The following is a 22,797-nucleotide window of genomic DNA, read 5'->3' on the forward strand; positions in this document are numbered from 1 at the left end:
CGGTCTCAGCAGCAGCGACACGATCGCGGAGGTCGGGGCGGATGAAGAAGAAGGGCCTGAAGGACGACGAGGACGGAGGTGGGGAAGAAGACTTCCTACTGCTGGGTCGCTCGCCGATGGCGCCTCCGGAAAAGGCAGCATGACGAACTGCCGACCCCATCGCTGCCCGCAATCTCGTCATGGAGCGTTCCCAGCCCCGGCCCATCGGTCCTGGAGGATATTGGCCCGGTCGGACTGTCCCTGATGGTCAGGATTATCGTGCAATCTCACCATTGCTCCTGGTCTCGTGCAGGATCTCAACGGCTCGGTTACGGACTCATCCACAACAGGATGTCCCAGCAGCTGGATCGACGACTTCACGGGCTCGTTCAAGATGCCTAATATAATGGACAAGCGAATTGCCTACTTGAGCAGAACCACCCACTGCAACTCCTTTGGTATGCTGTTCAGTTGCCCCTGGATCTTGAAGTAGTTTATTTCGCTTGCAAACACAGCAAACACCGCCATCTCCGTCGGACTCGCGATATCGGCTTCACGGCGCCTCACTATATCAAAATTAACAATAACAATATCAATTCCCTTCTATTACCTCATTGATCTACAGGACCTGCCTCCACACCTCACCAAGCCTCGCCTCTACCAAAGCAAGGGGGGACCTTCAACCATCACTCCAATCCCTCGCCTCAAATCCATCACTCCCCATCCCACCAAAATGCCACCACCACGCACCCTCCTCCCTCAAATCCTCCGCCTAATATCCCAGCGCACGCCCAAAACCCCCCGCCGCCTATTCTCAACCCCTCCTCCACCTCCTTCGGCCCAAACACCCAAAACCTCCCAATCCCGTCTCCACAAACTCAACGACCGCCTCCCACCGTTCCTCCGCTCCTTCACCACCCCTCTCCTCGGCGCCCCAGCAACCCACATCACCTCCTTCCTGATCCTCCACGAAATCACCGCCGTTGTAAGTTTGTTAGGTCTGGTGGCGGCCTTTCGCTACGGTCCGGGACTCCCCGATATGACCTCCAATAGCTTGTTCCAGGAACAGACGCAGCGGTTTGGACGGTATTTACGGAAGAAGGGCTGGGTGGAGGAGGTGGATGTGGAGGAGGCGGTTGGGGTTGGGGATGCGGATCGTGGGTTGGAGTTTGAGTCGGCGGTGGGCTTGGGGGAGGGGGAACGGGAGGGCGTGCGTTTGATTTTGGAGTTTGCGACGGCGTATATCATTACCAAGGCGTTGATGCCGGTGCGGATTGCGGTGAGTGTGTGGGCTACGCCGTGGTTTTCGAGAGTGGTTTTGGGGCCGTTGGGGAGGGGGGCGAGGGGATTGTTTGGGAGGAAGTGAGGCGAGGACTGGTGGACCTGATGCCGTGTATAATGTCACCTAGATACAGGTTGTACAAAATATCGCGTAGCAAATATTGGAATGATTTATATTTTCTAGTTCTCGTAAGATCTTTGGATTTTATACCACCCGATATACTCTACATCTCAACGGCTAGCTGGGGAATGCAGGCGCTCAGGCTCAAGACCCGGTCGAGAAGTTTAGGCCTTCTCGTAGATCCAGTCGAACTGGGAGTGCTTGTAGGTCTGGAGCTCACCGGGGGCGAACCAGAGAGCAATCTCCTTCTGGGCGTTCTCGACGCTGTCGGAACCGTGGCAGACGTTGCGGCCGACGTCCTATTCAATGGTGAGTCAAAGATATCAATCATGACGGGAGCAGGGTTCTTACGATGGCGTAGTCACCACGGATGGTGCCGGGGGCGGAGGCAAGGGGGTTGGTGGCACCGAGGATGGCTGTGATCTGGTTAGTATACATCGATTGGGATGGCTCAATCGAAGGACTTACTGCGGCCGGTCTTGACGGCGTCACGGCCCTCCCAGACCATGGCGCAGATGGGGCCAGACAGCATGTCTAAAAATAAACATTAGTATATGTTTGAAAGGAGTTAGGTCAATGCTTAGAGCTCGGAGCTACTCACAGGAGACGAGACCGGGGAAGAAGGGCTTCTCCTTGAGGTCAGCGTAGTGCTTCTCAAGGTGCTCCTTGCCAGGAGAGACGAGCTTCAGAGCAACGAGCTTGAAGCTGCAAACCATCAGTATCCGTCTGCGGTATCATGGTGGAAGGTATACGAACCCACGCTTCTCGAAGCGAGAGATGATGGGGCCAACGAGTCCACGCTGCTATGATCAGTACTGGTTTGATCCCGGGGTGCCGCAATGCATCGGAAAGAATCATTGAAGGCCTAGCTCGGTCATACCTGGACACCGTCGGGCTTGATGGCAATGAAGCTGGATCAATTGGTTAGCTGGGTCATGACAATGAGGGGTGCAAGAGGGGCTGCGAGAAAGGAAGGAAGTCCAATGGAGGGGAAGAGGGGTAAAGGGAGAGGAAGACACCACGGCGAGATGGGATAGACTTACGTCTGCTCGGAAGACATTTTGATGATGGATCGAAATATGAGATACGATTGAGGAGAGGAAAGGAAAGAAGCAGAGCCGGCGAGGTGAGTTGGCGAAAAATATAAGGAGGGACCGCAAAGCTGTGTGGGGCAGCAGAGGAGGGGCACTGGCCGATACCACGACGGCTGCGAGTGAGACACTTCCACGGCCACTGCCTGTCCGGCGCACATGGGCTGAGCCGACCAATGCCTTCCTGCCCGCCTGCATGCCTAACGGCCTGACCCTTATGGCTACGATGTGGTGCCTGAGGTGTCTAACCCCAGCTGCCCGGACAGGACTAGCGCCACACTAACCCAAGTGGGAGCTTCCCCCCATCTCAGCTCCATCTGGCCAGCCTGGAACTATCGCGCGCCGTCCTCAAGTAGTACTTACATGTTCCCCCGTCCATCCCAGTACATATCGCCTTCGTGTGTGGGACCTTCACCTCTGGTAGATGCAGGTCGGCACACCAGTGGTTGTTGATAGTTCTTCTTTCAGAGGTTGAGTGTCTCTGATTGCACTAGTGAGCTCACATCATGGCCGGGATCCGGCCCATGTCCACCCGTTGGACCCTACTTTTGTCGCTGGTGATCCTACTCGGATGTCTCGTCATTCCCGGAGGTGAGCTTCTACAGCCAAACCTAGACCTCCCACACCCGCCTTGACATCTGACAATGCCCCTTAGTCACCGTGAAACACGAGAATTTCAAGACCTGCTCTCAATCGGGCTTCTGTAAGCGGAACAGAGCCCTCGCAGATGATGCTTCCGCCAAAGGATCATCCTGGAATTCACCCTATGAGCTCGATTCGTCTTCGATCCAGTTTAAGGACGGCCAATTGCACGGAACGATTCTCAAGTCTATCTCCGCCAACGAGAAGGTCAAGCTACCCCTTGTTGTCTCCTTCCTCGAGTCCGGCGCTGCCCGAATTGTTGTCGACGAGGAGAAGCGGTTGAACGGCGATATCCAACTTCGACACGACAGTCAAGCACGCAAGGAACGCTACAATGAGGCAGAGAAATGGGTCTTGGTTGGTGGCCTGGAGCCGAGCAAGACCGCGACCTTGAAACCCGAAACCGAAGCTGGCTTCACCAGAGTCCTGTACGGTCCGGACCACCAATTCGAGGCCGTGATTCGCCACGCTCCATTCAGCGCAGACTTCAAGAGAGATGGCCAGACCCATGTTCAATTGAACAACAAGGGGTACCTGAACATGGAACATTGGCGGCCCAAGGTAGAGGTCGAAGGTGACGGCGAGCAGCAAACCGAGGAAGACCAGAGTACTTGGTGGGATGAAAGCTTTGGTGGAAACACGGACTCCAAGCCCAGGGGTCCGGAGAGTGTGGGTTTGGATATCACATTCCCTGGCTACAGCCACGTTTTCGGAATCCCAGAGCATGCCGACTCCCTGTCTTTGAAGGAGACTAGGTAAGCTAGTACCGCATCGACCGATTTCATCATCTGAAAGCTAACAACCTCTCAGGGGTGGCCCAGGCAATCATGAAGAGCCTTATCGTTTGTACAATGCTGATGTGTTCGAGTATGAGTTGAACAGCCCGATGACCTTGTATGGTGCGATCCCGTTCATGCAGGCGCATCGCAAAGACTCCACCGTCGGTGTCTTTTGGCTCAATGCTGCCGAAACCTGGGTGGACATTGTCAAGTCTACTTCATCCGTTAATCCTCTTGCTCTGGGCGTGGGCGCCACGACGGACACCCAAAGCCATTGGTTCTCGGAGTCCGGACAACTTGACGTGTTTGTTTTCCTCGGCCCCACGCCACAGGAGATGAGCAAGACCTACGGCGAACTCACCGGCTACACCCAGCTGCCTCAACATTTTGCCATTGCTTACCACCAGTGTCGCTGGAACTACATCACCGACGAGGACGTCAAGGAGGTCGATCGCAACTTTGACAAGTACCAAATCCCCTACGATGTTATCTGGCTCGACCTCGAGTACACCGATGACAGAAAGTATTTCACCTGGGATCCTCTCACCTTCCCCGATCCGATCGGCATGGAGGAGCAGCTTGACGACTCCGAACGCAAGCTCGTCGTTATCATCGACCCTCACATCAAGAACCAGGATAAGTACAGCATCTCCAAGGAGATGACGAGCAAGAACCTGGCCACGAGAAACAAGGACGGTGAGATCTACGATGGTTGGTGCTGGCCTGGCTCCTCTCACTGGATCGATTGCTTCAACCCAGAAGCCATCAAATGGTGGGTTAGCCTGTTCAAGTATGACAAGTTCAAGGGAACGTTGGCCAATGTCTTCATCTGGAACGACATGAACGAGCCGTCGGTCTTCAACGGCCCTGAAACCACGATGCCCAAGGATAACCTTCATCATGGCAACTGGGAGCACCGTGACATTCACAATGTTCACGGAATTACCCTTGTCAATGCTACCTATGAGGCTCTTCTGGAGCGCAAGAAGGGCGAGGTTCGCCGGCCTTTCATCTTGACGCGGTCCTACTACGCCGGTGCTCAACGGATCTCTGCTACTTGGACGGGAGATAACCAGGCCACCTGGGAACATCTGGCCGCTTCGATCCCTATGGTTTTGAACAGCGGTATTTCGGGATACCCCTTTGCCGGTGCTGATGTGGGTGGCTTCTTCCAGAACCCCAGCAAGGAGCTCCTGACGCGGTGGTACCAAACTGGTATTTGGTACCCCTTCTTCCGCGCACACGCGCATATTGACACCCGCCGCCGCGAGCCATATTTGATTGCTGAGCCACACCGGTCTATCATCGCCCAGGCCATCCGCTTGAGGTACCAGCTTCTCCCCGTCTGGTACACTGCCTTCCACGAGGCTTCCGTGAACGGAACGCCGATCGTGAGGCCGCAGTACTATGTTTACCCCTCGGACGAGGCTGGCTTTGCTATCGACGATCAGCTTTACCTCGGCTCCAGTGGTCTTCTTGCTAAGCCTGTTGTCTCGGAGGTGGCCACGACCGCAGACATTTACATCGCTGATGACGAAAAGTACTATGACTATTTCGACTACACCGTTTACCAGGGTGCTGGGAAGAGGCATACCGTGCCTGCCCCCATGGAGACTGTGCCCTTGTTGATGCAGGGTGGCCACATTATTCCCCGCAAGGATCGTCCCCGCCGTAGCAGCGGATTGATGAAGTGGGACCCTTACACTCTTGTCGTGGTCTTGGACAAGAACGGCCAAGCCGACGGCTCTCTCTATGTGGATGATGGCGAAACGTTCGACTACGAGCTGGGAGCCTACATCCATCGCCGCTTCCATTTCCAAGAGTCTGCCCTGGTCTCGGAGGACCTTGGAACCAAGGGTCCCAAGACGGCCGAGTATCTGAAGACCATGGCCAATGTCCGTGTTGAGCGGGTGGTCATTGTTGACCCTCCCAAGGAATGGCAGCACAAGACCAGTGTGACTGTCATTGAGGATGGCACTGAGGCTGCCTCCACAGCCTCTATGCAGTACCATAGCCAGGCAGATGGCAAGGCACCGTATGCGGTGGTGAAGAACCCCAATGTCGGCATTGGGAAGACGTGGCGGATTGAGTTCTAGATTAGAGGCCTATGTGGGCAGAGGATCCATACATATATACACGATATGCAAATTTCAGGCATCAATGGTACTTATGACGTTTAGAGATCTTCTCATATGGACGGCGACGTACGGAGGACATGTAGATGGCCTGGGGCAGAACTCCCACCAAAAAGGGGAAACGAAAGGGTGGGGCTGAGTCAGCGGCGAGGCCGTGACCGCCGATCCGAATCAATAAATTACTGAGAGCAAAAATCGGGAGGGAAAAGAGGCCGCATCCGGGTCGGGTTTGGCATTGAACGTTTTTTCGGACTTGTCGGTACGGAGTTTCTGGGCTTTCGATATCACCCCTGCTTTGCCAGTCTACCCCCGTGGAGGTGCCTCCTCAGCTCACGGTCTGCGTTGGCAATTCTGCATCCTCACGAGGTTCGCCCCTGACGCCGCTGCTCCATCGCGATCTCACTCCGGAAACCGCAAGCTCCGCCCGTTCCCTGCCTCGCCTCGACGCAAACTCGGCGGCTTCGCGAGCCAATATATACTCCCTGGATTTATTCCGACTTCCACATAAGGATAGCCACGGATAATTGAATTCACCATGTATATTGTGTCGGCGGCTCTGGAATATGGGGCTCCCTTGTTGTATGTCTTCCCAGCCCGATGGACGGACTGCAATGGAACGCTAACTGGTCGCTTGAAAAACAGCCTCATTACCTCCCCGTTGACGTCCTATGCGGACCAAATCCTCAGTATCCACCGGTCCAGAAGCTCGGCTGGATTTTCGCTGGACATCCCTTTGATCATGCTTGTCGCATCAATCCTGAAGTAAGACGAGCACTTCCGATTGCTGTGTCTTGAGGGTGTCGGCATTGACAAATTCATTTTAGGGTCTTCTATTGGTTTGGCGCTTACTACTCTCTTTCGCTCTTGATCCAGGCCGTCATTACGGTCGGGGTGCAGATCGTCTTGTTGAAGGTTGCACTGGACAACCGGCCATCTCCGGGCCTGAAGAATAGCGTGGAGCATGTTCCCTTCAGCAGCGTGGATAACAGCAGCGGCCTTACTCGACCCTACGACTTCTGGCAATGGAAGAGCGCCAAACCGTATGTACCTGCCCTCTAGCGGAGGCCACTTGTTGCAACGAGACTAACCACGGTTGTCGGCAGGTACTGGATGTTTTTGGCCTACTTCATCGGCGCACTCACCTTCATCCAAGTTCTCCTTCCTCCCCTTGCCTACTCGGACCTCTATATCAACTTCCTCGGATACTTTGGCCTCGCCGTCGAAGCCACGCTCCCTCTGCCCCAGATTATCAAGAATCACAAGTCCCGTTCGTGCGCAGGATTCCGGGTGTCGGTGGTTGCTGCTTGGATTGTCGGTGATATTATGAAGCTGAGTTACTTCTTCTGCAGCCAGGAAGTGATTCCCTGGGCCTTCCGGATGTGCGGTCTGTTCCAGTGCGTTTGCGATCTATACTTGGGCGTGCAGTTTTGGATGTATAGTGGCGCCTCGTTCCGGACTGCGGGCAGTCCCCGAGGCCCCAGTGAGAGCTATAATGTGGAGGAGAAGGACATCCGGATGACTTGAACGAGATGATACACGGCCGTGGTTTCCCGTTTCTTCCGTTGGCGTTGTACATATAGCTTAGCTAGACGCGTCGAACCTATGCTTTGGTTCGACCTGGGTTCCCGGACCCGTAACCAATTACTACAGTAGGATTAATGTGGATTGATATCCAGTGCATCTACCTGCAAATCAGCGTTAGTAATTGCGTCCCATGCCATTCGGTGCTGCGAGACATCCAGCCGGGGGTGACGTGACGGGGTCCGACGGGGTCCAGCGGGGTAAAGCCAGGACGCGCCGAAGGAACCCCACCAGACTGCCCGAGGGTCGATTTCCCCTCATCCCGCCAGTTCAATAAAATGAACCTCACTACCCCTCTGCCGAGTCGCTTGTGCCCGCTGCTCCATACAGATCCATCATGGCTTCAGATCTAGAGACCATCCGTATTGGCTATGTGCCCGGTAGGACCGACTTTCCTTTTCTGTTTACATCTGTGAACTATATATGTTGTGCATCGTTGCAAGTTACACAGTTACCACCATGGGCTCATTTCTGAATGACTCTCGGTTGCTGACACTTACACGTCCCCTTACAGCTAAAAATGGCATATAATTGACTCGGCTAATGGCGTTTCGATGTAGAACATTACCTCACCCCGCTTCATCTGGCCGTCCGTTCAGCGGGCCAGGCTACTCTCCCTTTCAAGATCTCTCTGATCCCGTTCCCCTCTGGAACGGGGCACATGATCACTTCCCTCCGGGAGAAGGAAATTGATGTTGCGATCGGATTGACTGAGGGATGGGTGGCCGGTCTGGCTGGTAAACAGCAGGCCCAGAAGGATCCCGCCGAGGGTGGCTACCGGGTGATCGGACACTGGGTCGACACGCCGTTGCGCTGGGCCATTGTGACGGGTCGGGAGAGAGAGGACATCCACGCGGTGGATGACTTGAAGGACAAGCGGGTTGGAGTTAGTCGCTTGGGAAGGTAAGTGCAAGGTTCTTTGCTAATGAATTGACTCGATTGCCTGTACTGACCCCAACAGTGGCTCCCATATCATGTCCTTCGTCCTGGCTCAGCAGCAAGGCTGGAAGTCCGACTCTCTGTCCACCGTACCTTTGGGTCCTTTCGGAGCTCTCCGCAACGGAGTGACCGGACAGGATGCCGTACATCCGGATCAAGCACCCAACCCTACTGCTGAATTCTTCATGTGGGAGCACTTCACCACGAAGCCGTACTTCCACGCCACGGAAGGCAAGCCCAATCCGCCTCTGAAGAAGATCGGTGAGATCTATACCCCTTGGCCGTCCTGGATGGTCGTGGCGTCGACTTCATCTTTCTCGAATCTGGAGCTGGACGGCAAGCTGCAGCAATTGCTCAAGCTCCTGGATCAGGGTATCAAGGACTTTGAGGCCGATCTGGCTCAGGTCGTGACCCTCCTGGGTACCGGAGAGCTGGGCTGTAACTACGGGGAGGAAGATGCCAAGGAATGGTTGAAGGATGTCAAGTTCACGGCCACGACCCGGGGTGTGCAACGGAAGGTCATTGAGGGCGTGGTGGATGTCCTCAAGGTGGCAGGTGTCATTGACACCAGCTTGACCAATGATGAGGCCGTTGCGAGAGTCGTTGGTATTCATCAATGAGGGCTGCAACAGACAGGCCCTTTCCATAGATGGGAGAAATCCAAGGGTTCGTGTTTTATGCAACATAGCCGGGAAATCTTGGTACCCTTTTGGTCTATTATGAAATTTGGAGTCTCTGATTACTTCAGGGCCCGCAGAAGAGATGAATCTGAATAGTTCGGTGGGCATTCCTAACCGGACATGATATTTTGCTCATTATCCTTCCTAAAAGTCGTTATGGGCTTACGTACCCGCCGGAGATCCAACCATCTGCCAGGTTTGGCATATAGACAGGATAGTATGAGGGATTATTCTACCTTCGACTGAGTCTTTTTCGTTTGGGAACACATCGTTGACTGATTGACAGACCAGCAGTTACCGATTATGTTGATAGATGGCCCGATAAGGCGCAACATGCCTTTATCACCGGGGGGACGCTTGCATTCCTGAGCAGTAGCACCATCTGGCAGGACCCAAGAATAGACATTCGATGACGATTCTTCATCCCTGCATGTGCATGATCTGGCGGGAGGATCGACAGGCCGCTCAAGGCAATAGGTGAAGGCTGGGAGATGCTGCCCAGTTGGCGCCGAGAACTTGAACATGTTCTGCAACTTGCAAGACAAGTTATCCATTGCCCAAGGTCAAAGTCAGTTGACAAGCCACACAATTTGATGCTGTTTTCAACCACAGTCGACTTCGCGGTGATAATCGGTTTCGGAGACATAACGCCACGGCGATCGCATGTCTCACTCAGTCCTTCGATTTTTCCTGCCTCCTTGCAGTCCCTCATGGCAGCCGCACAGACTGGGGAAGGACGCCCACATTTTCACCGCGGCCAAACTGATATCTGTCAGATGTGACTTGCACGGAATTATAATCATCCTACGCACCTGAACTCTGGTTACGCAAGCTGGCTAAATGCTCAAGGCGACCCAGTCAGCAGCCCGGGTATCAACCTGGCTTCTGACTTTACCCCCGGATTGTGTATGCAAGCCACGAGTCCAGTGGCTGGTTATGCGTACGAGAGCGGACGCTTGATACAGGGTTTAGCTATCGCAAGCTGGGGTCCGCCAGGGCGAGCGACATTCCACGGGCCGGATGTGTGTTCCCAACAACGACGCTGGAATGTATCTCTATGGTCCACGGCCAATCATCGGTTCGAGCAAAGACGAAAAGACATATTCTGCTGGACAGTCTAATGCTGTCGTCTGAATATGACAATATGATTCCCTAGTTCATTGGCTGTCTTGCAGGATGATGGCTGTTATTCGGAATGTCCGACCCCAGACGACGGATGACAGGGACACGGCCCAAGCTTGTTTAGCATCACAACAATACAGGTTTGGGGATGGCCTCACGAAGACATAAAAGGCTCGACATGGACAGCGTCGGTTTGGCTTTTTGAGAGCAAGTCAGCTTTTTCGACAAGCGTTCGGCACCGGCAACCTGGGCATCATCGACTGGCCATCCGCCCTTCATCGTTGAGGTAATACATCGTTCATTCATTTCGCTCCTTCAAACTTTGTCAATCCTTGAGCAAAAGACCAAACTCGGTCCCTACAATATGACGTTCCTTAAGAACCTTCTTGCCTTTTCGATGGGGCTTGCTTCTCTGGGAGGAGCATACGCCAAGCTCGATCTATCTTCTTCGAACAACGTTGTTGTCTACTGGGGTACGTATCTGACCCATGTGGGGGTTGACAGTCAGTTGGATTGACAAGTCTGCGACCAGGTCAAAACTCCTTCCGAGGAACCGGAGACCTGGCCCAACAGAACCTGGCCTATTATTGTGATGGTGAGTGCTTCCAACCCTTGGTAAATGATCCTCTTCTGACCCATTTCTAGACGAGAACATCGATGTGAGATCAACCCCAGTGCCAAGGAGCATACATGAGGTCTGACCACCTGCCAGGTTATCGTACTTGCATTTGTTATGAGAGTCAACGGTGTTGGAGGCGTGCCGGAGTACGACCTAGCAGACAACAGCAAAAACTGTCCGCTGTTTGACGGCACCAACTTGCCAAACTGTCCACAAGTCGGGTAGGTATCGTCCTCGAGTGCCAATGCAGCGCAGCTAATATAGCCAGTGCCGATATCAACACCTGCCAGAGCAAGGGCAAGACCATCATCTTGTCGATTGGCGGGGCGACATACAGTGAAGGCGGATTCCAGTCCGAATCGGCTGCCCAGGCCGGTGCCGACTTGATCTGGCAGACATTCGGACCAGCCCAGGGCAACTCGTCCGCGTATCGGCCCTTTGGCAACGCATCCGTGGACGGCTTTGACTTCGACTTTGAGGCTACTGTGAAGAACATGGCACCGTTTGCGAACCGGCTTCGCCAACTGTCCGATGCAGACACCTCGAAACAATACTTCTTGACGGCAGCGCCGCAGTGCCCATACCCGGACCTTGCGGACCAGGAGATCCTCAATGGTCCTGTGTCGATTGACGTGGTGTGGGTGCAATTCTATAACAACCCGTGTGGCTTGAACTCGTTCATCGCGGGCCAAGACACGCAGACCACCTTCAATTTCGAGCAGTGGGACAACTGGGCCAAGACCGTGTCTCAGAACAAGAACGCCCGGGTGATGCTGGGCGTGCCAGCCGACACGACGGCGGCGAGTACGGGCTATGTGCCAGTGTCCCAGCTGCAGTCGATCATTCAATATACCAAGACGTTCAGCAGCTTCGGCGGCGTGATGATGTGGGATGTCACGCAGGCGTACGGCAACCCGGGCTTTTTGAGTGGCGTCCGGGGAGCCCTTGAGCAGACCACCTCACGCATCCAGCAGACCTACCGGTACCCCATGCGGCCGTGGATCTTTGGGCCCAACAAGCACTGGTGATGAGTTGTGATACCCCGTTGGAGAGCGCTGTGGTGAAGTGGAGGGAGTGGGAGACCCGGGTGGGGCTGTAAATATGGATCCTACTATCTACATTATTGATTTAATCTTAATCCTAATCCTCATGGTGACTCTGATCCTCATAGATGGCTCGTCTGGAGTGCTTTTCAGGGCAATGTGGAGGCGGCCAGATCGCGTGACTGCATCCTGCCTTGCGCCTTTTTTCTGCCTTTCCTTCGGCCTCTTTTCTCTCTTCTCTGCCACAAACCACCCTCTTCTTCTTCCCCTCGTGCAATCCAGCCAAGGCCACCATCAAGCATCAAGTTCCTCAGCCCCGCTCGCTTGCCCCCCCCACCTTGCATGGACTATTGACTCCAGCCCTGCCGATCGAGCTGGACCGACTTGGCAGCCCAGAGTTCGCCCAGCTGCAATCGATCCCATGCATTCACTGGCCTCATTGGGCCAGCTGGCCAGGGTCCCCATCCGATGGCCTTGTTTTCTGCCCTCCCAGATTCCACAAGCTCATGATGGATTAACTCGACCCGGCAAATCCGCGCTCGCGTTGCACGGAACGCATCATGTCGATCCCAGCGGCCACCAAGCCACTCCGTCAACTATTTGATTGCCGCCGGCTTGGCAAGGCGTCGAACATATACTCACGCCCGTCTTGGCTGCATCCCAGCTGGACCCTCATGCTTCAGCTGCCCGGGCACCGTACAGTGCGCAGGATGTGAGGTCGGACCTGCGGGGACTATCCCCGGGTATAAAAACAGCTCCGTCGCTGCTGCACTTTCTCCCCGACAGACCGCAGACCCTCCACCATGGCTCCCAAGTCCCTGCTCTATACTCTCTTCTCCACCCTTAGCGTCGCTCTTGCGGCGTCCATCCCTCAGACCGACTACGATGTGATCGTCGTGGGTGGAGGCCCGGCTGGGTTGAGTACCCTGAGCAGTCTCGGACGTATGAGACGCAGGACTGTGATGTTCGACTCGGGTGAATATCGCAATGCTCCTACGCGGGAGATGCACGATGTGATTGGAAATGACGGTATTTATTTATTCCTCCAGATATTACTCACAGCAGACATGGCTAATATGCACAGGGACCCCGCCCGCTCAATTCCGTGCGCTCGCCCGCCAGCAGATCTCCAAGTACAACTCGACCAGCGTCCTCGACATCAAGATCGATTCCATCACGCCCATCGAGGACACCGCAGCCAACACATCGTATTTCCGCGCTATCGACGCCAACGGCACCCAATACACGTCGCGCAAGGTCGTCTTGGGCACCGGACTGGTCGATCTGATCCCCGATGTCCCCGGTCTGCGCGAAGCCTGGGGCAAGGGCATCTGGTGGTGTCCCTGGTGTGACGGGTACGAGCACCGGGACGAGTCCCTGGGGATCCTCGGCGGATTACCCGACGTTGTGGGCAGCGTACTGGAAACGCACACTCTGTACTCGGACATCATTGCCTTCACTAATGGCACCTACACGCCCGCCAACGAGGTCACCCTGGCCGCCAAGTACCCGAACTGGCAGAAGCAGCTCGAGGCGTGGGACGTTCGCATTGACAACCGCTCGATTGCCTCGATTGAGCGTGTCCAGAACGGCGACGACCACCGTGATGAGACCGGTAGACAGTTTGATATCTTCCGGGTTCATTTCACCGATGGATCGACCGTCGAACGGAACACGTTCATTACGAACTACCCTACCGCGCAGCGCTCCACCCTCCCTGATGAACTGAGCCTAGTCATGGTGGACGATAAGATCGACACGACAGATTACACGGGGATGCGGACGAGCGCACCGGGCGTGTACGCGGTTGGTGACTGTAACAGCGATGGGAGCACGAATGTTCCGCATGCGATGTTCAGCGGGAAGCGAGCGGGTGTCTATGTGCATGGTAAGCTCCCTTCTATTCCTTTTTTCTTACAATATTCCCTTCGATATCCCATGAGCCATCAAGTAAGGAAGATTCTAACAAAAATAGTCGAGATGTCCCGCGAAGAATCCAACGCCGCCATCTCCAAGCGCGACTTCAACCGCAGAACCCTGGAGAAGCAGACCGAGCGCATGGTCGGCAACGAGATGGAGAAGCTCTGGAAGCGGGTGCTGGATATGCACCGGGAATGATTCAATGCCTATTACTAGTATAGTAAATACGATCATGTGTAGATGAACGGCTGCACACGGGAATATATAATTACTACCTTGTCTGATCCTTCTGCCTCAACTACTAATCTATGAAGTAGAGTACTAGAGTACCAATGATCTGATAAGGGTATATACCTTACCGAATGACTATCCTAGCGAATTCAATGAATCTCCCACGAAGCAGACAATACCAATACCCAACCTCTTCGATCCTCCCAACCTAACCCTCAGTTACTTAGAACAATCTCATCCGGATCTTGTTCCTGCATCAGATAACCTACTCAAAGACATACATACATACATACCTGTTCCATACTCACCCCGGATTTGCATACACATACACATACACATACCCATAAACGCAAGCCCAACACCCAACACCCAACACCCAACACCCCCAGGTCCAAACCACCGCAGTACTACCTACCTCCCTCCCTCCCTCCCTCCAAATCGTTCTTACTTTTAATCCCTCATAAATACCAGACTGGTAGTAGTTCACTTCCCCTCCCTGATACATCATGCTCACAAGCAAAATACTAAGCAATGGTTCAGTCCCTGCCTAGTATACTTGTATGAATGTATATATTATATGAACCATGTCAGGGGTTCCTGCTTTTCTTTTCTTTTCTTTTCTGTGTTTGTTTTGTTTTTTTCAGCACAAGTATTGACGAGGAAGGAGGAATGATGAATGATCAAGGGGAGAAGGAGAGGGGAGGGGAGGGAGGGGTGGGGTGGATTGGAATATGTACTCGGTACTAGTAGTAGCCGAGACGCTGAGGAAGAGGGAGCCGTATTTGGTGCTGAGTTTGGGGTTTTCTCTCAGAGCGTGGCGTAAGTGGACGTGGCTAATGTCATTGGGTAAGGGGTGGCTTTGGGCAGATGATTGGTTAGAGTTATGTATATGGACAACAACAGGTATATATTAACTAGTACCAATCAACAAAATTAGGGAAAAAAAACCTATTAGTATCAAACAGAGTCATCCAATATCTCCTCCATCGCCGGCACATTAAAGTATCTCGGAGTTCCTCCACAAAGATAAAGAATTGATAGTCGGGCGGCCCTTATCCCAGCATCTCATTCCAGAACACACCTCTACGCTTGAGACGAACGTCCCAACATTTACTCCACTTCTTCCTCTTCCTTGCTGGTGGCCAGGAAGAAGCGGCCCTTGGGCTTCCCAGGCTCCTCGTATTCCACGGTTAACCGAGCAAGGTGGCCGAGTAAGTTTTCGATCTTGAGATCGCCCTTGTCACGCTTGGCGCGGCCGAGGTCGTCGAGCCAGCGGAACTTGTTGAGCATAAAATATACCAGGGCGATGACGATTTCTACGCCCAGTGAGAAGCCCCAGATGCGGACCACCGTGACAATATCCGTCCAGCCGTTCGTGGTCTCGACGAACGAGTCGCCCGGGTTCGTGCGCATGTTCTCGTTGGTGAACCAACCGAACAGGCAGAAGATGGTGGCCAGGATATCCACGCCCAGAATGGCCGTGACCAGGTGAATGGATGGCCAGGTATCAGCACCGCGGGTGACGAAGATCAGCCAGTTCTCGGTCAATGCCACTTCCAGGAACAGCACTTCCTGAATAGAACCCCAGTTTTGAATGATACCACCGGATGGAAGGAACATGGTACCACGAACGACCCAGGTGCCCAGTGCCAGCAGCAGACCCAACAGAACTGAAATGAACCAGATCTTTGGCAGTTGCCATTCAACCGGTCGCAGGTCAAAAGACGCATTGTCGTAGGCTACCGCCACAGTGGCCAGATCCGCAAACAGAGCGAGGAAGACGATCAACTCGACGCGAATGCTCTCGTTGAGAATAATCATGGACGTCACCAGGTAAATCTCCAAGTGCAAGCAAAGGGCGATACGATACTGGATATATGCCTTCATGCGGTGGAAAATCTGCCGAGCAACCTTAATAGAATCAATAATCGTAGACAATCCAGGCTCCAAGAACACGATATCAGAAGCGGACTGAGCCGCTTCTGAAGCTCCTTCAACCGCGATACCGCAGTCGGCTTTCTTCAAGGATGGCGCATCATTAACACCGTCACCTGTCATCGCAGTCAGATGACCACGGTCCTGAAGCATCTGCACCACTTGATATTTATGTTCAGGGAACACCTCGGCGAATCCGTCTGCCTTTTCAACGAGATCACCTGCCATGGCTCCACTGAGGCCGCCATGGATTAGCTTGTCGGAGTTGTACACTTTGGTACCGAGTGCAAGCATTTTGCAGGTTTCTTTCGCGATGGCAATTGCGTCACCTGTAAGCATCTTGACACTAATGCCCAGATTCTGAGCTTCGTTGATCGTCTGGGCCGTATCCTCTCGCGGGGGATCGAACATGGGGAGCATTCCAAGGAGAGTCCAGTCTTCGCCTTCTTTTTGAACCGCGACACCCAAGGAGCGGAAACCTCGGTGGGCGAACTCCTGGGCTTTGGTCTTATAGTGGTCGGCCGTACTCTTGGAACAGTTCGTCAGCTGGAGCACAGCTTTCGGCGCGCCCTTGGTGCAAGTATATCTGGTCCCATCGCAGCTGGCAATCGTCACGATACGCTTGGACACGGGGTCAAAGGGAACAAATTTCTCGGTCTTCCAACCCCTCCGGAGGATTTCCCTTGCTCGGGGGTATTGTCGGAGGGTGAGAATCGTGACTTTATCAATCGGATCAAGCGAGTCAATGTTGTGGGAAGAAGCCAGGACGGCCACGGCAAACATCCAATCCACATCCACGCCTTCGGCGACATACGGCTCGCGGATGCTCAGTTTGTTGGCCGTCAAGGTGCCCGTCTTATCCGAACATAAGATATCAACACCCTGCTCGGGGTTAGCGGCGCTCGCCTTCTATTCCATTAAAACTGTTTGCAACCTACCGCCAATGATTCAATTGCAGTCAGCTTCTGCACAATGGCCTTTTTCTTGGCCAGGTATGCGGCTCCCACCGCCATCGTGGTGGTGGTCACGACCGGCAGACCGACAGGAACACCAATGATCAGCAAAGCCAGGGTGTAATGAAGGAGCGTCTGCTGGCCCGGCGAAGCGATCGGGATATGTCGGTAGAATCCGCCAATCCAAGCAGCCAAGATCCATGCCATCACAAGGATCAAAAGAGAAGTACCAATGTTGTCCATCACGATTTCGAAATGACCAGCCCCTTTGGCCGACTGCACCATGGTCGCGGTCTTCCCCACGAAGGAGTTCTTCGCGCCGGTCTGCACCACTGCATAGGCCTTACCACGTTTGCAGCCAGTCGTATAGTAAATCATTCCACCCATATAGCGGTCAACCGCGAGCGACTCGCCGGTAATGGCGGAATGGTCACAAGCAAGAATTGGGTACCCTCGTCGTCGGGGCTTGGATTCTTCTTCCTTCTCCTCGCCCTCCTTCTGATGTTCGCCAGGTTCGTTGTCTTCGAGATCAGACTCGGAGGTACTGCTTAAGTCACCTTGCTCCTGCATCCGTTTGAACTCCTCCCATCCATTGGAGTCATTGACATCGCAGATGACCTTGGAGTCGGCAGGGACCACCGAACCTTCTCCAATGATAATCTGTATAAAATTGTTAGACTGCAAGCCTCGGGTTGCGGACCTCACCACCAAGCCCAACAAGGTCGTCACTACATACCACATCGCCAGGCACAAGCTCTCGCGCTAGGATCTCTTGTTGCTGACCGTCGCGGATGACGATCGCTCTCATCGCAATATCACCCTTGAGACTCGCAACGACGTCGGCAGCTTGTTTTTCTTGGTACCAACCGACCGCAGCGTTTAGACACAAAATACCGATGATGACACCAAAGTCAATCCAATCATCGAGACCTGCGGCCAGAAGAACGGCCAACTCCATCACTGTATCCCTGTTAGAACAACTGGGGTTCTGGCTTATCGGTGCATCCGAAAACATGATGGCATACCATAGAGAATAGGGCCTCTGAAGTACGACAGGACTTTGGCAATGGGGTTCTCCTTCTCGGATACCAGCTCGTTCCAGCCGGATCGTCGACGACGGACAGGAATCTCACTCTCCGGCAGACCCTGGCGGATATCCGTGAGGAGCCATTCCTCCGGGAATTGGCCCTGTTGCTGGTCGACATGCTTGACGAAAACCTTGCGCTTCTTCCAGGGTGCATACCACACCCTCTTCATTTCCTCTTCACCCTGCGCTTCTTCGCCGCGGGCCCCCTCCCGGTAGGTGGAGGCATACTTGACCAGCTTTCCATACTCGTCGAGGTTACTGTAGTCCTCCTTGTAGGACACACGGGAGACTCGTCTCGAGTCACGTCGCTCCGAAGTAGAGACGCGGCCTTGCGCGGCACGTTCGACGTCGCCAGAGGCACCGCCGGTAGCAGTGCCAGACGCGCCGCCTTGCTCAGCCATGTTCAATGCAGCAGCTTGTCTCGGGCAGCGGAGGATTGCGTTGTGCCCTATACGCTCTGCGGGCGTCCCCTTGTGTTACAACCAAAGAGCGAGCGAAACCGATCTCCCGCGAGAAAGAGAGGAAGGGAGCAACTCCAGAAGAGCAAGCGACAGAACACTACGCCGCAGCAAAGAATCTCCCCGCCAGGGTTGGAGAAGAGACAAAGGAAAACGAGGAAGCTTCTTTTTCTCTTTCTTGGTCCCAAGGTGCAGGGATGCTTGGACGACTTTACACAGCAGATCGGTTCTCTGACGAATCGTCGGGACGGAAACAATCATGCTGACGTAGGGGAAGGCCAGGGAGGTCCGGCAGTCTACGGAGAGAGCCTTTGGGGTAAGGCGGGTTGGTTGCCAGTATCTTCGCAATTGAGCTTGAACTAGGTGAGACCACTGGAGCCAGTCAATAAGCAGGCGCGAGGATGACTCGTTGATTCGGCGAGGGCCAGCGTGTGTTGACGTATGAGACATGGTGAGGGTTCCGAATGAACCGTAGGGCGTTGACGGGAGCACCTGGGAGCACATCAGGAAGGCATTGTACCTTGGCAGCAGTCGATTCTGAGAGGACCAGCACAGGAATTGACTCGTGACGCGATGATTCGTTCCAGGGGTCCGGGCCTGGACTGAGTAACGGCGCGGCAGCAGAGAACCAGGGAAAGGGCTCGATACAGCAGGGATGACAGCTGCCAACGGTGGGACTCGGAGGGTTGCCGGTCGGGTTTGGAGAGGGAGGCTGTCATTGACTTGAGTATAAAATGTGAAGATCAACTGGGGATGCGGGGGTTCAGTAGATGGATAGATGGCTAGTGAGAACTAAGTGTCTAGTTCAGGATGGAGTGGAAAGAGTGGAAGATCGATGGAAGGAGGCTAGGATGGAAGCGGGCTAGTCGGATGATCTCGGTGGATTGACCGGCCGATCCCCTAGGTCGCATGGGGACTAGTGGGGGACCCGACTGCAACCTGCGTTCCCCCACCTTACAATCCATTCTTCCTGTTCATGACGGTGTCTCAGTTCGAAGACGTTGCAGAGCTGGTCCCACCTGCCATGCGCAGATGTCAGAGGCAGCCCGGGCCACTGTGCCAATATGCCCATTCCTGTTCCCATTCTTATGTTGTGGAGGCTAATCCATGAGCCAGATACCCCGAGGCTAGAACAAAGCAACCCTGGCCGAGGTCATGAACCACCCACCTTCCATGCCGTCACCACCTCGCAAGGTTTTGGGAATGTTACTCCGCGGAACTTTGCTGAGGGATTTTGCCCGACTCGGCCGGACTATACTGAATCCTAGCCGGTGGATGACCCGGCTCTTTCCAGCAATTCATAAAGCATCCTGGAAGCACCTGGTCACACTTCCTAGCACCCCGTCAAGTACCCTTCGAGAGCCTCGTTGCGGATCTCCCCAGACACCTTGTAAAGACTACAAGCATTGTATAGCCTTTCAAACACCCTCTTAAGACACACCCTCGCCTATTCTTGCTTTGTACATGGCTATGAGCTGCTTCCTGAATCTGCAGTGCTGGAGATCGTAGGCTCCCCTCAGATCCCGCCGTGAGTACGGGCGAGACTTCCAAATTGGATGCGAATCGCGTTATAGGTAGTCTGCCAATCAGAACAGGAAATCAAGTGTCTGGAAGGCCAGGACCCAATCTACACCGTAGATAACAAGGTTGCTCAGCGCTAATGCGGTGCGCCTATAAACTTACGGACTACTCCGGACATATCGGACGGGCCCGGCCATCTGCCATGGGCCAGATATGCCTTGGTGGTTGTCTAGCGGGGCTGGCTTAACGCATTGAACTCTTTCAATTCATCTACTGCTCATGTCCAGCGTCTCTTCATAACCCGTCGAAATCTACACCCCGTATGTGCATCTATTTCTTGCCAGTGGGAATGTTGAACAGGACGGCCGGCTGGCCGGGAGCGTAGGGGCGATCCAGGCGGTAGTAGCCCTTGCGCTCAAACTGGATGATGTCGCCCTCCTTGAGGTCGGCAACGTTGCAGTCGGCCACGGCGTCCTCGCGGAACTCGGTCTTGGGGTTCAGCACGTCCTCCAGGCTGTCCTCTTCCTGCATGGAGTCCTTGTTGAGGAGGTAGTCAAAGTCCACCAGCTCCACGGGAATGACGTCCTGGTCCGTGGACAGCCAAGTGACCTTCTTCTCGGTCTTCTTGAAGTCACCCTCCAGGTGCAGGTCCAGCTCCAGACCCGTGACAGCACCCGATGCGTCCGTCTCGATCTTACGGACAATGGCATTGCCCCAGCTCATGAGCGTGATCTCCTCGTCCTGCTTGAAGGACTTGGCATCCTCCTGGTCGAAGAGGACGGAACCGCTGAAGGCAACCTTCTTCTCGCCAAGGGCAGGGTTCTTGTTGTGCTTCGGCTTGTTCTCAGAGTAGGGAGCGGGGGCACCCTTGATCACGGCCTTCACCATATCCTTCTTGAGAATGGCAGTGTGACGGGGGGAGGTGGGATCGATGTACTTCTTGTTGGTCGCCCAGAACAAAGTCCAGTCGAGGTTGACAATGTTCTTGCTGGGACCCTGCTTGAGAATAAACTCACGAAGGGCAGGGATAGTCATACCCCTTCTGCGAATACCTCTGATGGTGGGGAATCTGTATAGATGCCATTAGTACTAGATTCGGCGTCCTGGTTACTAATGGTTCCTTACCTAGGATCGTCCCAGCCCCAGACAACACCTTGGTCAACCAGCTTGGTGAGCTTACGCTTCGACAGCAGAGTACGGACAAAGTTCATGCGGGCAAAGTCCCAGATCTGCACGTGGCGGAGCTTGAGGGTGTTCAGGAACCACTCGTACTGAGGGTTCCGGTCACGGTACTCGATGGTTCTCAAGGCATGGGTGACACCCTCCATCGAATCCACGATAGGGCAGCAGAAATCATAGGTAGGGTAAGCCTTCCACTTGGTGCCGGTGCGGTGGTGGGGGGCAGGGTTGCAGCGGTAGATGACGGGGTCACGCATGGCCTTGTTAGGGTTGTCCACCGACATCTTAGCACGGATGCACCATCTAAGACCCTCGGGGGTACCCTGCTTCATCTCCTCAAAGCGAGCAAGGTTCTCCTCGACAGAGGCATCGCGACGCTTGCTGGGCTCACCGTCCATTCTCTGCTGACGCATCGTCTCCTGATCGGTATCGTCGGCATAGGCGTCCCCCTGGCGGATGATCTTCAGGCCGTACTCGTAGAGCTCGTCGAAGTAGTCACTAGTGTAGCTCGTCTTGTCGGGCTTGATACCCATGAGTTGGAGATCCTCGAGAATGGCGTCCTGGAACTCCTGCTTCTCGTTCGAAGGGTTGGTGTCATCGAAACGCACAAGCAACGTGCCGTTGTACTTCTCGTGGGCAAAGTAGTCGTTGAGCAGAGCAGCCTTAGCGTGTCCAATGTGCAGGTATCCGGAAGGCTCAGGGGGGAACCGGGTGACAACACCCTTGTCCGTGTTCAGGAGAGCAATGTCATAGCTAGCACCCTCCTTGGCCTTGGCGGTCTTCTTCTCCTTCGCCGCAGCGTTCATGTTCTCCAAGGCAGCGCTGGCCCAAGGGCAGAGCTCATCGAGGAAGTTGAACCAACGGGTCACGTTGACAAGGGCGCCCTTGCGGACGGAGGAAACGGCAACTGATACTGTCAATACTATCCTATAGATTATAATTGGATCTAATACCTCGGTTTCCTCTGATGGCACCCCACAGAGCAATGTCGGGGGTGGAGAGCGAGTATCCAACCACGAAGGACCGGAGGAGAAGGTGGGTGTTCAGGCGCTGGAGCTGGGGCTCGAGGGCCTTGAAGTCGAGGGTGGTGAAGCTTTCGAGCTGGGAGAGCCACTCATTCTCCTGTAGTAAAAGGGAAAGGAATTGTTAACCAAAGCGGGTGTGCAGTGGCGGTCCAGCGGAATTACTTACCAACTTCTCGTCCTTACCGTTAAGGTAAGGGAAGCTGGCGCGAAGCTCCTTGATGGCATTGTCGGGACCATAGACGGGAGCACCGTTGGCAGTGAACTGAACAACGGCCTTGTCGCCTTGGGAGAGGACGGCCGAGTCCTCGTAGGTGATGGCGATGACGGGGCTAGGACGAGCCTCGTTGATGGAGGTGGCCACAAGCAACACCGGAAGCAAGGCGGCCGGGTTGGCCCGGGTGGCCAGAGTGAGCTGGAACGACGACATCTTTCAATCACTGCGAATTGATTGAAGCAATGGTGGGATGGAGGATTAT

The 22,797-nt window shown here is 54.4% G+C and overlaps 9 protein-coding genes across 9 annotated transcripts; 6 read left to right on the top strand and 3 right to left on the bottom strand.

Annotated features, from left to right (window-relative positions):
- Nucleotides 1-712: 712 nt before the first annotated feature.
- On the top strand, nt 713-1,345 carry BO80DRAFT_405006 (uncharacterized protein; the record flags this gene model as incomplete). The annotated part of the gene is made up of 1 exon (XM_025717700.1): nt 713-1,345. The coding sequence occupies one exon, from the start codon at nt 713-715 to the stop codon at nt 1,343-1,345; it is 633 nt and encodes a 210-aa protein (XP_025576274.1).
- A 70-nt stretch (nt 1,346-1,415) lies between these two features.
- Nucleotides 1,416-2,499, bottom strand: BO80DRAFT_501462 (nucleoside diphosphate kinase). Its single transcript, XM_025724284.1, has 7 exons — nt 2,425-2,499; nt 2,262-2,292; nt 2,138-2,181; nt 1,983-2,086; nt 1,850-1,915; nt 1,733-1,797; nt 1,416-1,680 (listed from the first exon to the last, which is right to left on the bottom strand). The coding sequence occupies exons 1-7, from the start codon at nt 2,439-2,441 to the stop codon at nt 1,546-1,548; spliced, it is 462 nt and encodes a 153-aa protein (XP_025576275.1). The 5' UTR covers nt 2,442-2,499; the 3' UTR covers nt 1,416-1,545.
- Nucleotides 2,500-2,816: 317 nt separating this feature from the next.
- On the top strand, nt 2,817-6,089 carry BO80DRAFT_464063 (glucan 1,3-alpha-glucosidase ROT2). The gene is made up of 3 exons (XM_025722630.1): nt 2,817-3,063; nt 3,128-3,869; nt 3,925-6,089. The coding sequence occupies exons 1-3, from the start codon at nt 2,979-2,981 to the stop codon at nt 5,987-5,989; spliced, it is 2,892 nt and encodes a 963-aa protein (XP_025576276.1). The 5' UTR covers nt 2,817-2,978; the 3' UTR covers nt 5,990-6,089.
- A 153-nt stretch (nt 6,090-6,242) lies between these two features.
- BO80DRAFT_492955 (PQ-loop repeat-containing protein) lies at nt 6,243-7,696 on the top strand. The gene is made up of 4 exons (XM_025723794.1): nt 6,243-6,607; nt 6,671-6,790; nt 6,853-7,068; nt 7,132-7,696. The coding sequence occupies exons 1-4, from the start codon at nt 6,564-6,566 to the stop codon at nt 7,550-7,552; spliced, it is 801 nt and encodes a 266-aa protein (XP_025576277.1). The 5' UTR covers nt 6,243-6,563; the 3' UTR covers nt 7,553-7,696.
- Nucleotides 7,697-7,864: 168 nt separating this feature from the next.
- On the top strand, nt 7,865-9,363 carry BO80DRAFT_424323 (uncharacterized protein). The gene is made up of 3 exons (XM_025719258.1): nt 7,865-7,989; nt 8,170-8,512; nt 8,571-9,363. The coding sequence occupies exons 1-3, from the start codon at nt 7,947-7,949 to the stop codon at nt 9,166-9,168; spliced, it is 984 nt and encodes a 327-aa protein (XP_025576278.1). The 5' UTR covers nt 7,865-7,946; the 3' UTR covers nt 9,169-9,363.
- A 1,176-nt stretch (nt 9,364-10,539) lies between these two features.
- Nucleotides 10,540-12,053, top strand: BO80DRAFT_47834 (glycoside hydrolase family 18 protein). Its single transcript, XM_025723277.1, has 5 exons — nt 10,540-10,823; nt 10,883-10,945; nt 10,996-11,009; nt 11,063-11,190; nt 11,238-12,053. Exons 1-5 carry the CDS (start codon nt 10,715-10,717, stop codon nt 11,995-11,997), a joined length of 1,074 nt encoding a protein of 357 aa, XP_025576279.1. The 5' UTR covers nt 10,540-10,714; the 3' UTR covers nt 11,998-12,053.
- Nucleotides 12,054-12,815: 762 nt separating this feature from the next.
- Nucleotides 12,816-14,130, top strand: BO80DRAFT_434094 (NAD(P)/FAD-dependent oxidoreductase; the record flags this gene model as incomplete). The annotated part of the gene is made up of 3 exons (XM_025720852.1): nt 12,816-13,041; nt 13,097-13,900; nt 13,988-14,130. The coding sequence occupies 3 exons, from the start codon at nt 12,816-12,818 to the stop codon at nt 14,128-14,130; spliced, it is 1,173 nt and encodes a 390-aa protein (XP_025576280.1).
- A 1,143-nt stretch (nt 14,131-15,273) lies between these two features.
- On the bottom strand, nt 15,274-18,539 carry BO80DRAFT_444204 (putative plasma membrane H(+)ATPase; the record flags this gene model as incomplete). Its single annotated transcript, XM_025721416.1, has 4 exons — nt 15,274-16,980; nt 17,037-17,711; nt 17,788-18,011; nt 18,077-18,539. The coding sequence occupies 4 exons, from the start codon at nt 18,537-18,539 to the stop codon at nt 15,274-15,276; spliced, it is 3,069 nt and encodes a 1,022-aa protein (XP_025576281.1).
- Nucleotides 18,540-20,360: 1,821 nt separating this feature from the next.
- BO80DRAFT_424328 (glutamate--tRNA ligase GUS1) lies at nt 20,361-22,782 on the bottom strand. Its single transcript, XM_025719259.1, has 4 exons — nt 22,488-22,782; nt 22,250-22,418; nt 21,243-22,203; nt 20,361-21,186 (listed from the first exon to the last, which is right to left on the bottom strand). The coding sequence occupies exons 1-4, from the start codon at nt 22,746-22,748 to the stop codon at nt 20,448-20,450; spliced, it is 2,130 nt and encodes a 709-aa protein (XP_025576282.1). The 5' UTR covers nt 22,749-22,782; the 3' UTR covers nt 20,361-20,447.
- Nucleotides 22,783-22,797: the final 15 nt, after the last annotated feature.

The sequence above is a fragment of the Aspergillus ibericus genome (assembly GCF_003184845.1).
Source record: "Aspergillus ibericus CBS 121593 unplaced genomic scaffold BO80scaffold_15, whole genome shotgun sequence".
NCBI classification, from domain to species: Eukaryota; Fungi; Ascomycota; class Eurotiomycetes; order Eurotiales; family Aspergillaceae; genus Aspergillus; species Aspergillus ibericus.

What these genes read in the sequence shown, in the direction of transcription:
- BO80DRAFT_424328 (XM_025719259.1), bottom strand. Translation starts at nt 22,748, where the DNA reads ATGTCGTCGTTCCAGCTCACTCTGGCCACCCGGGCCAACCCGGCCGCC. An exon ending in ACGGTAAGGACGAGAAGTTG is followed by an intron (nt 22,419 to 22,487) that starts GTAAGTAATTCC and finishes CTTTTACTACAG; the next exon opens with GAGAATGAGTGGCTCTCCCA. An exon ending in TGGGGCTGGGACGATCCTAG is followed by an intron (nt 21,187 to 21,242) that starts GTAAGGAACCAT and finishes GCATCTATACAG; the next exon opens with ATTCCCCACCATCAGAGGTA.
- BO80DRAFT_47834 (XM_025723277.1), top strand. Translation starts at nt 10,715, where the DNA reads ATGACGTTCCTTAAGAACCTTCTTGCCTTTTCGATGGGGCTTGCTTCT. An exon ending in CAACGTTGTTGTCTACTGGG is followed by an intron (nt 10,824 to 10,882) that starts GTACGTATCTGA and finishes GTCTGCGACCAG; the next exon opens with GTCAAAACTCCTTCCGAGGA. An exon ending in CCAAACTGTCCACAAGTCGG is followed by an intron (nt 11,191 to 11,237) that starts GTAGGTATCGTC and finishes TAATATAGCCAG; the next exon opens with TGCCGATATCAACACCTGCC.
- BO80DRAFT_501462 (XM_025724284.1), bottom strand. An exon ending in CGCCGTCAAGACCGGCCGCA is followed by an intron (nt 1,798 to 1,849) that starts GTAAGTCCTTCG and finishes ACCAGATCACAG; the next exon opens with CCATCCTCGGTGCCACCAAC. An exon ending in TCCGTGGTGACTACGCCATC is followed by an intron (nt 1,681 to 1,732) that starts GTAAGAACCCTG and finishes ACCATTGAATAG; the next exon opens with GACGTCGGCCGCAACGTCTG.
- BO80DRAFT_424323 (XM_025719258.1), top strand. Translation starts at nt 7,947, where the DNA reads ATGGCTTCAGATCTAGAGACCATCCGTATTGGCTATGTGCCCG. An exon ending in CCGTATTGGCTATGTGCCCG is followed by an intron (nt 7,990 to 8,169) that starts GTAGGACCGACT and finishes GTTTCGATGTAG; the next exon opens with AACATTACCTCACCCCGCTT. An exon ending in GGAGTTAGTCGCTTGGGAAG is followed by an intron (nt 8,513 to 8,570) that starts GTAAGTGCAAGG and finishes TGACCCCAACAG; the next exon opens with TGGCTCCCATATCATGTCCT.
- BO80DRAFT_492955 (XM_025723794.1), top strand. Translation starts at nt 6,564, where the DNA reads ATGTATATTGTGTCGGCGGCTCTGGAATATGGGGCTCCCTTGTT. An exon ending in CTTGTCGCATCAATCCTGAA is followed by an intron (nt 6,791 to 6,852) that starts GTAAGACGAGCA and finishes AATTCATTTTAG; the next exon opens with GGTCTTCTATTGGTTTGGCG. An exon ending in CAATGGAAGAGCGCCAAACC is followed by an intron (nt 7,069 to 7,131) that starts GTATGTACCTGC and finishes GGTTGTCGGCAG; the next exon opens with GTACTGGATGTTTTTGGCCT.
- BO80DRAFT_464063 (XM_025722630.1), top strand. Translation starts at nt 2,979, where the DNA reads ATGGCCGGGATCCGGCCCATGTCCACCCGTTGGACCCTACTTTTGTCG. An exon ending in ATGTCTCGTCATTCCCGGAG is followed by an intron (nt 3,064 to 3,127) that starts GTGAGCTTCTAC and finishes AATGCCCCTTAG; the next exon opens with TCACCGTGAAACACGAGAAT. An exon ending in CTGTCTTTGAAGGAGACTAG is followed by an intron (nt 3,870 to 3,924) that starts GTAAGCTAGTAC and finishes ACAACCTCTCAG; the next exon opens with GGGTGGCCCAGGCAATCATG.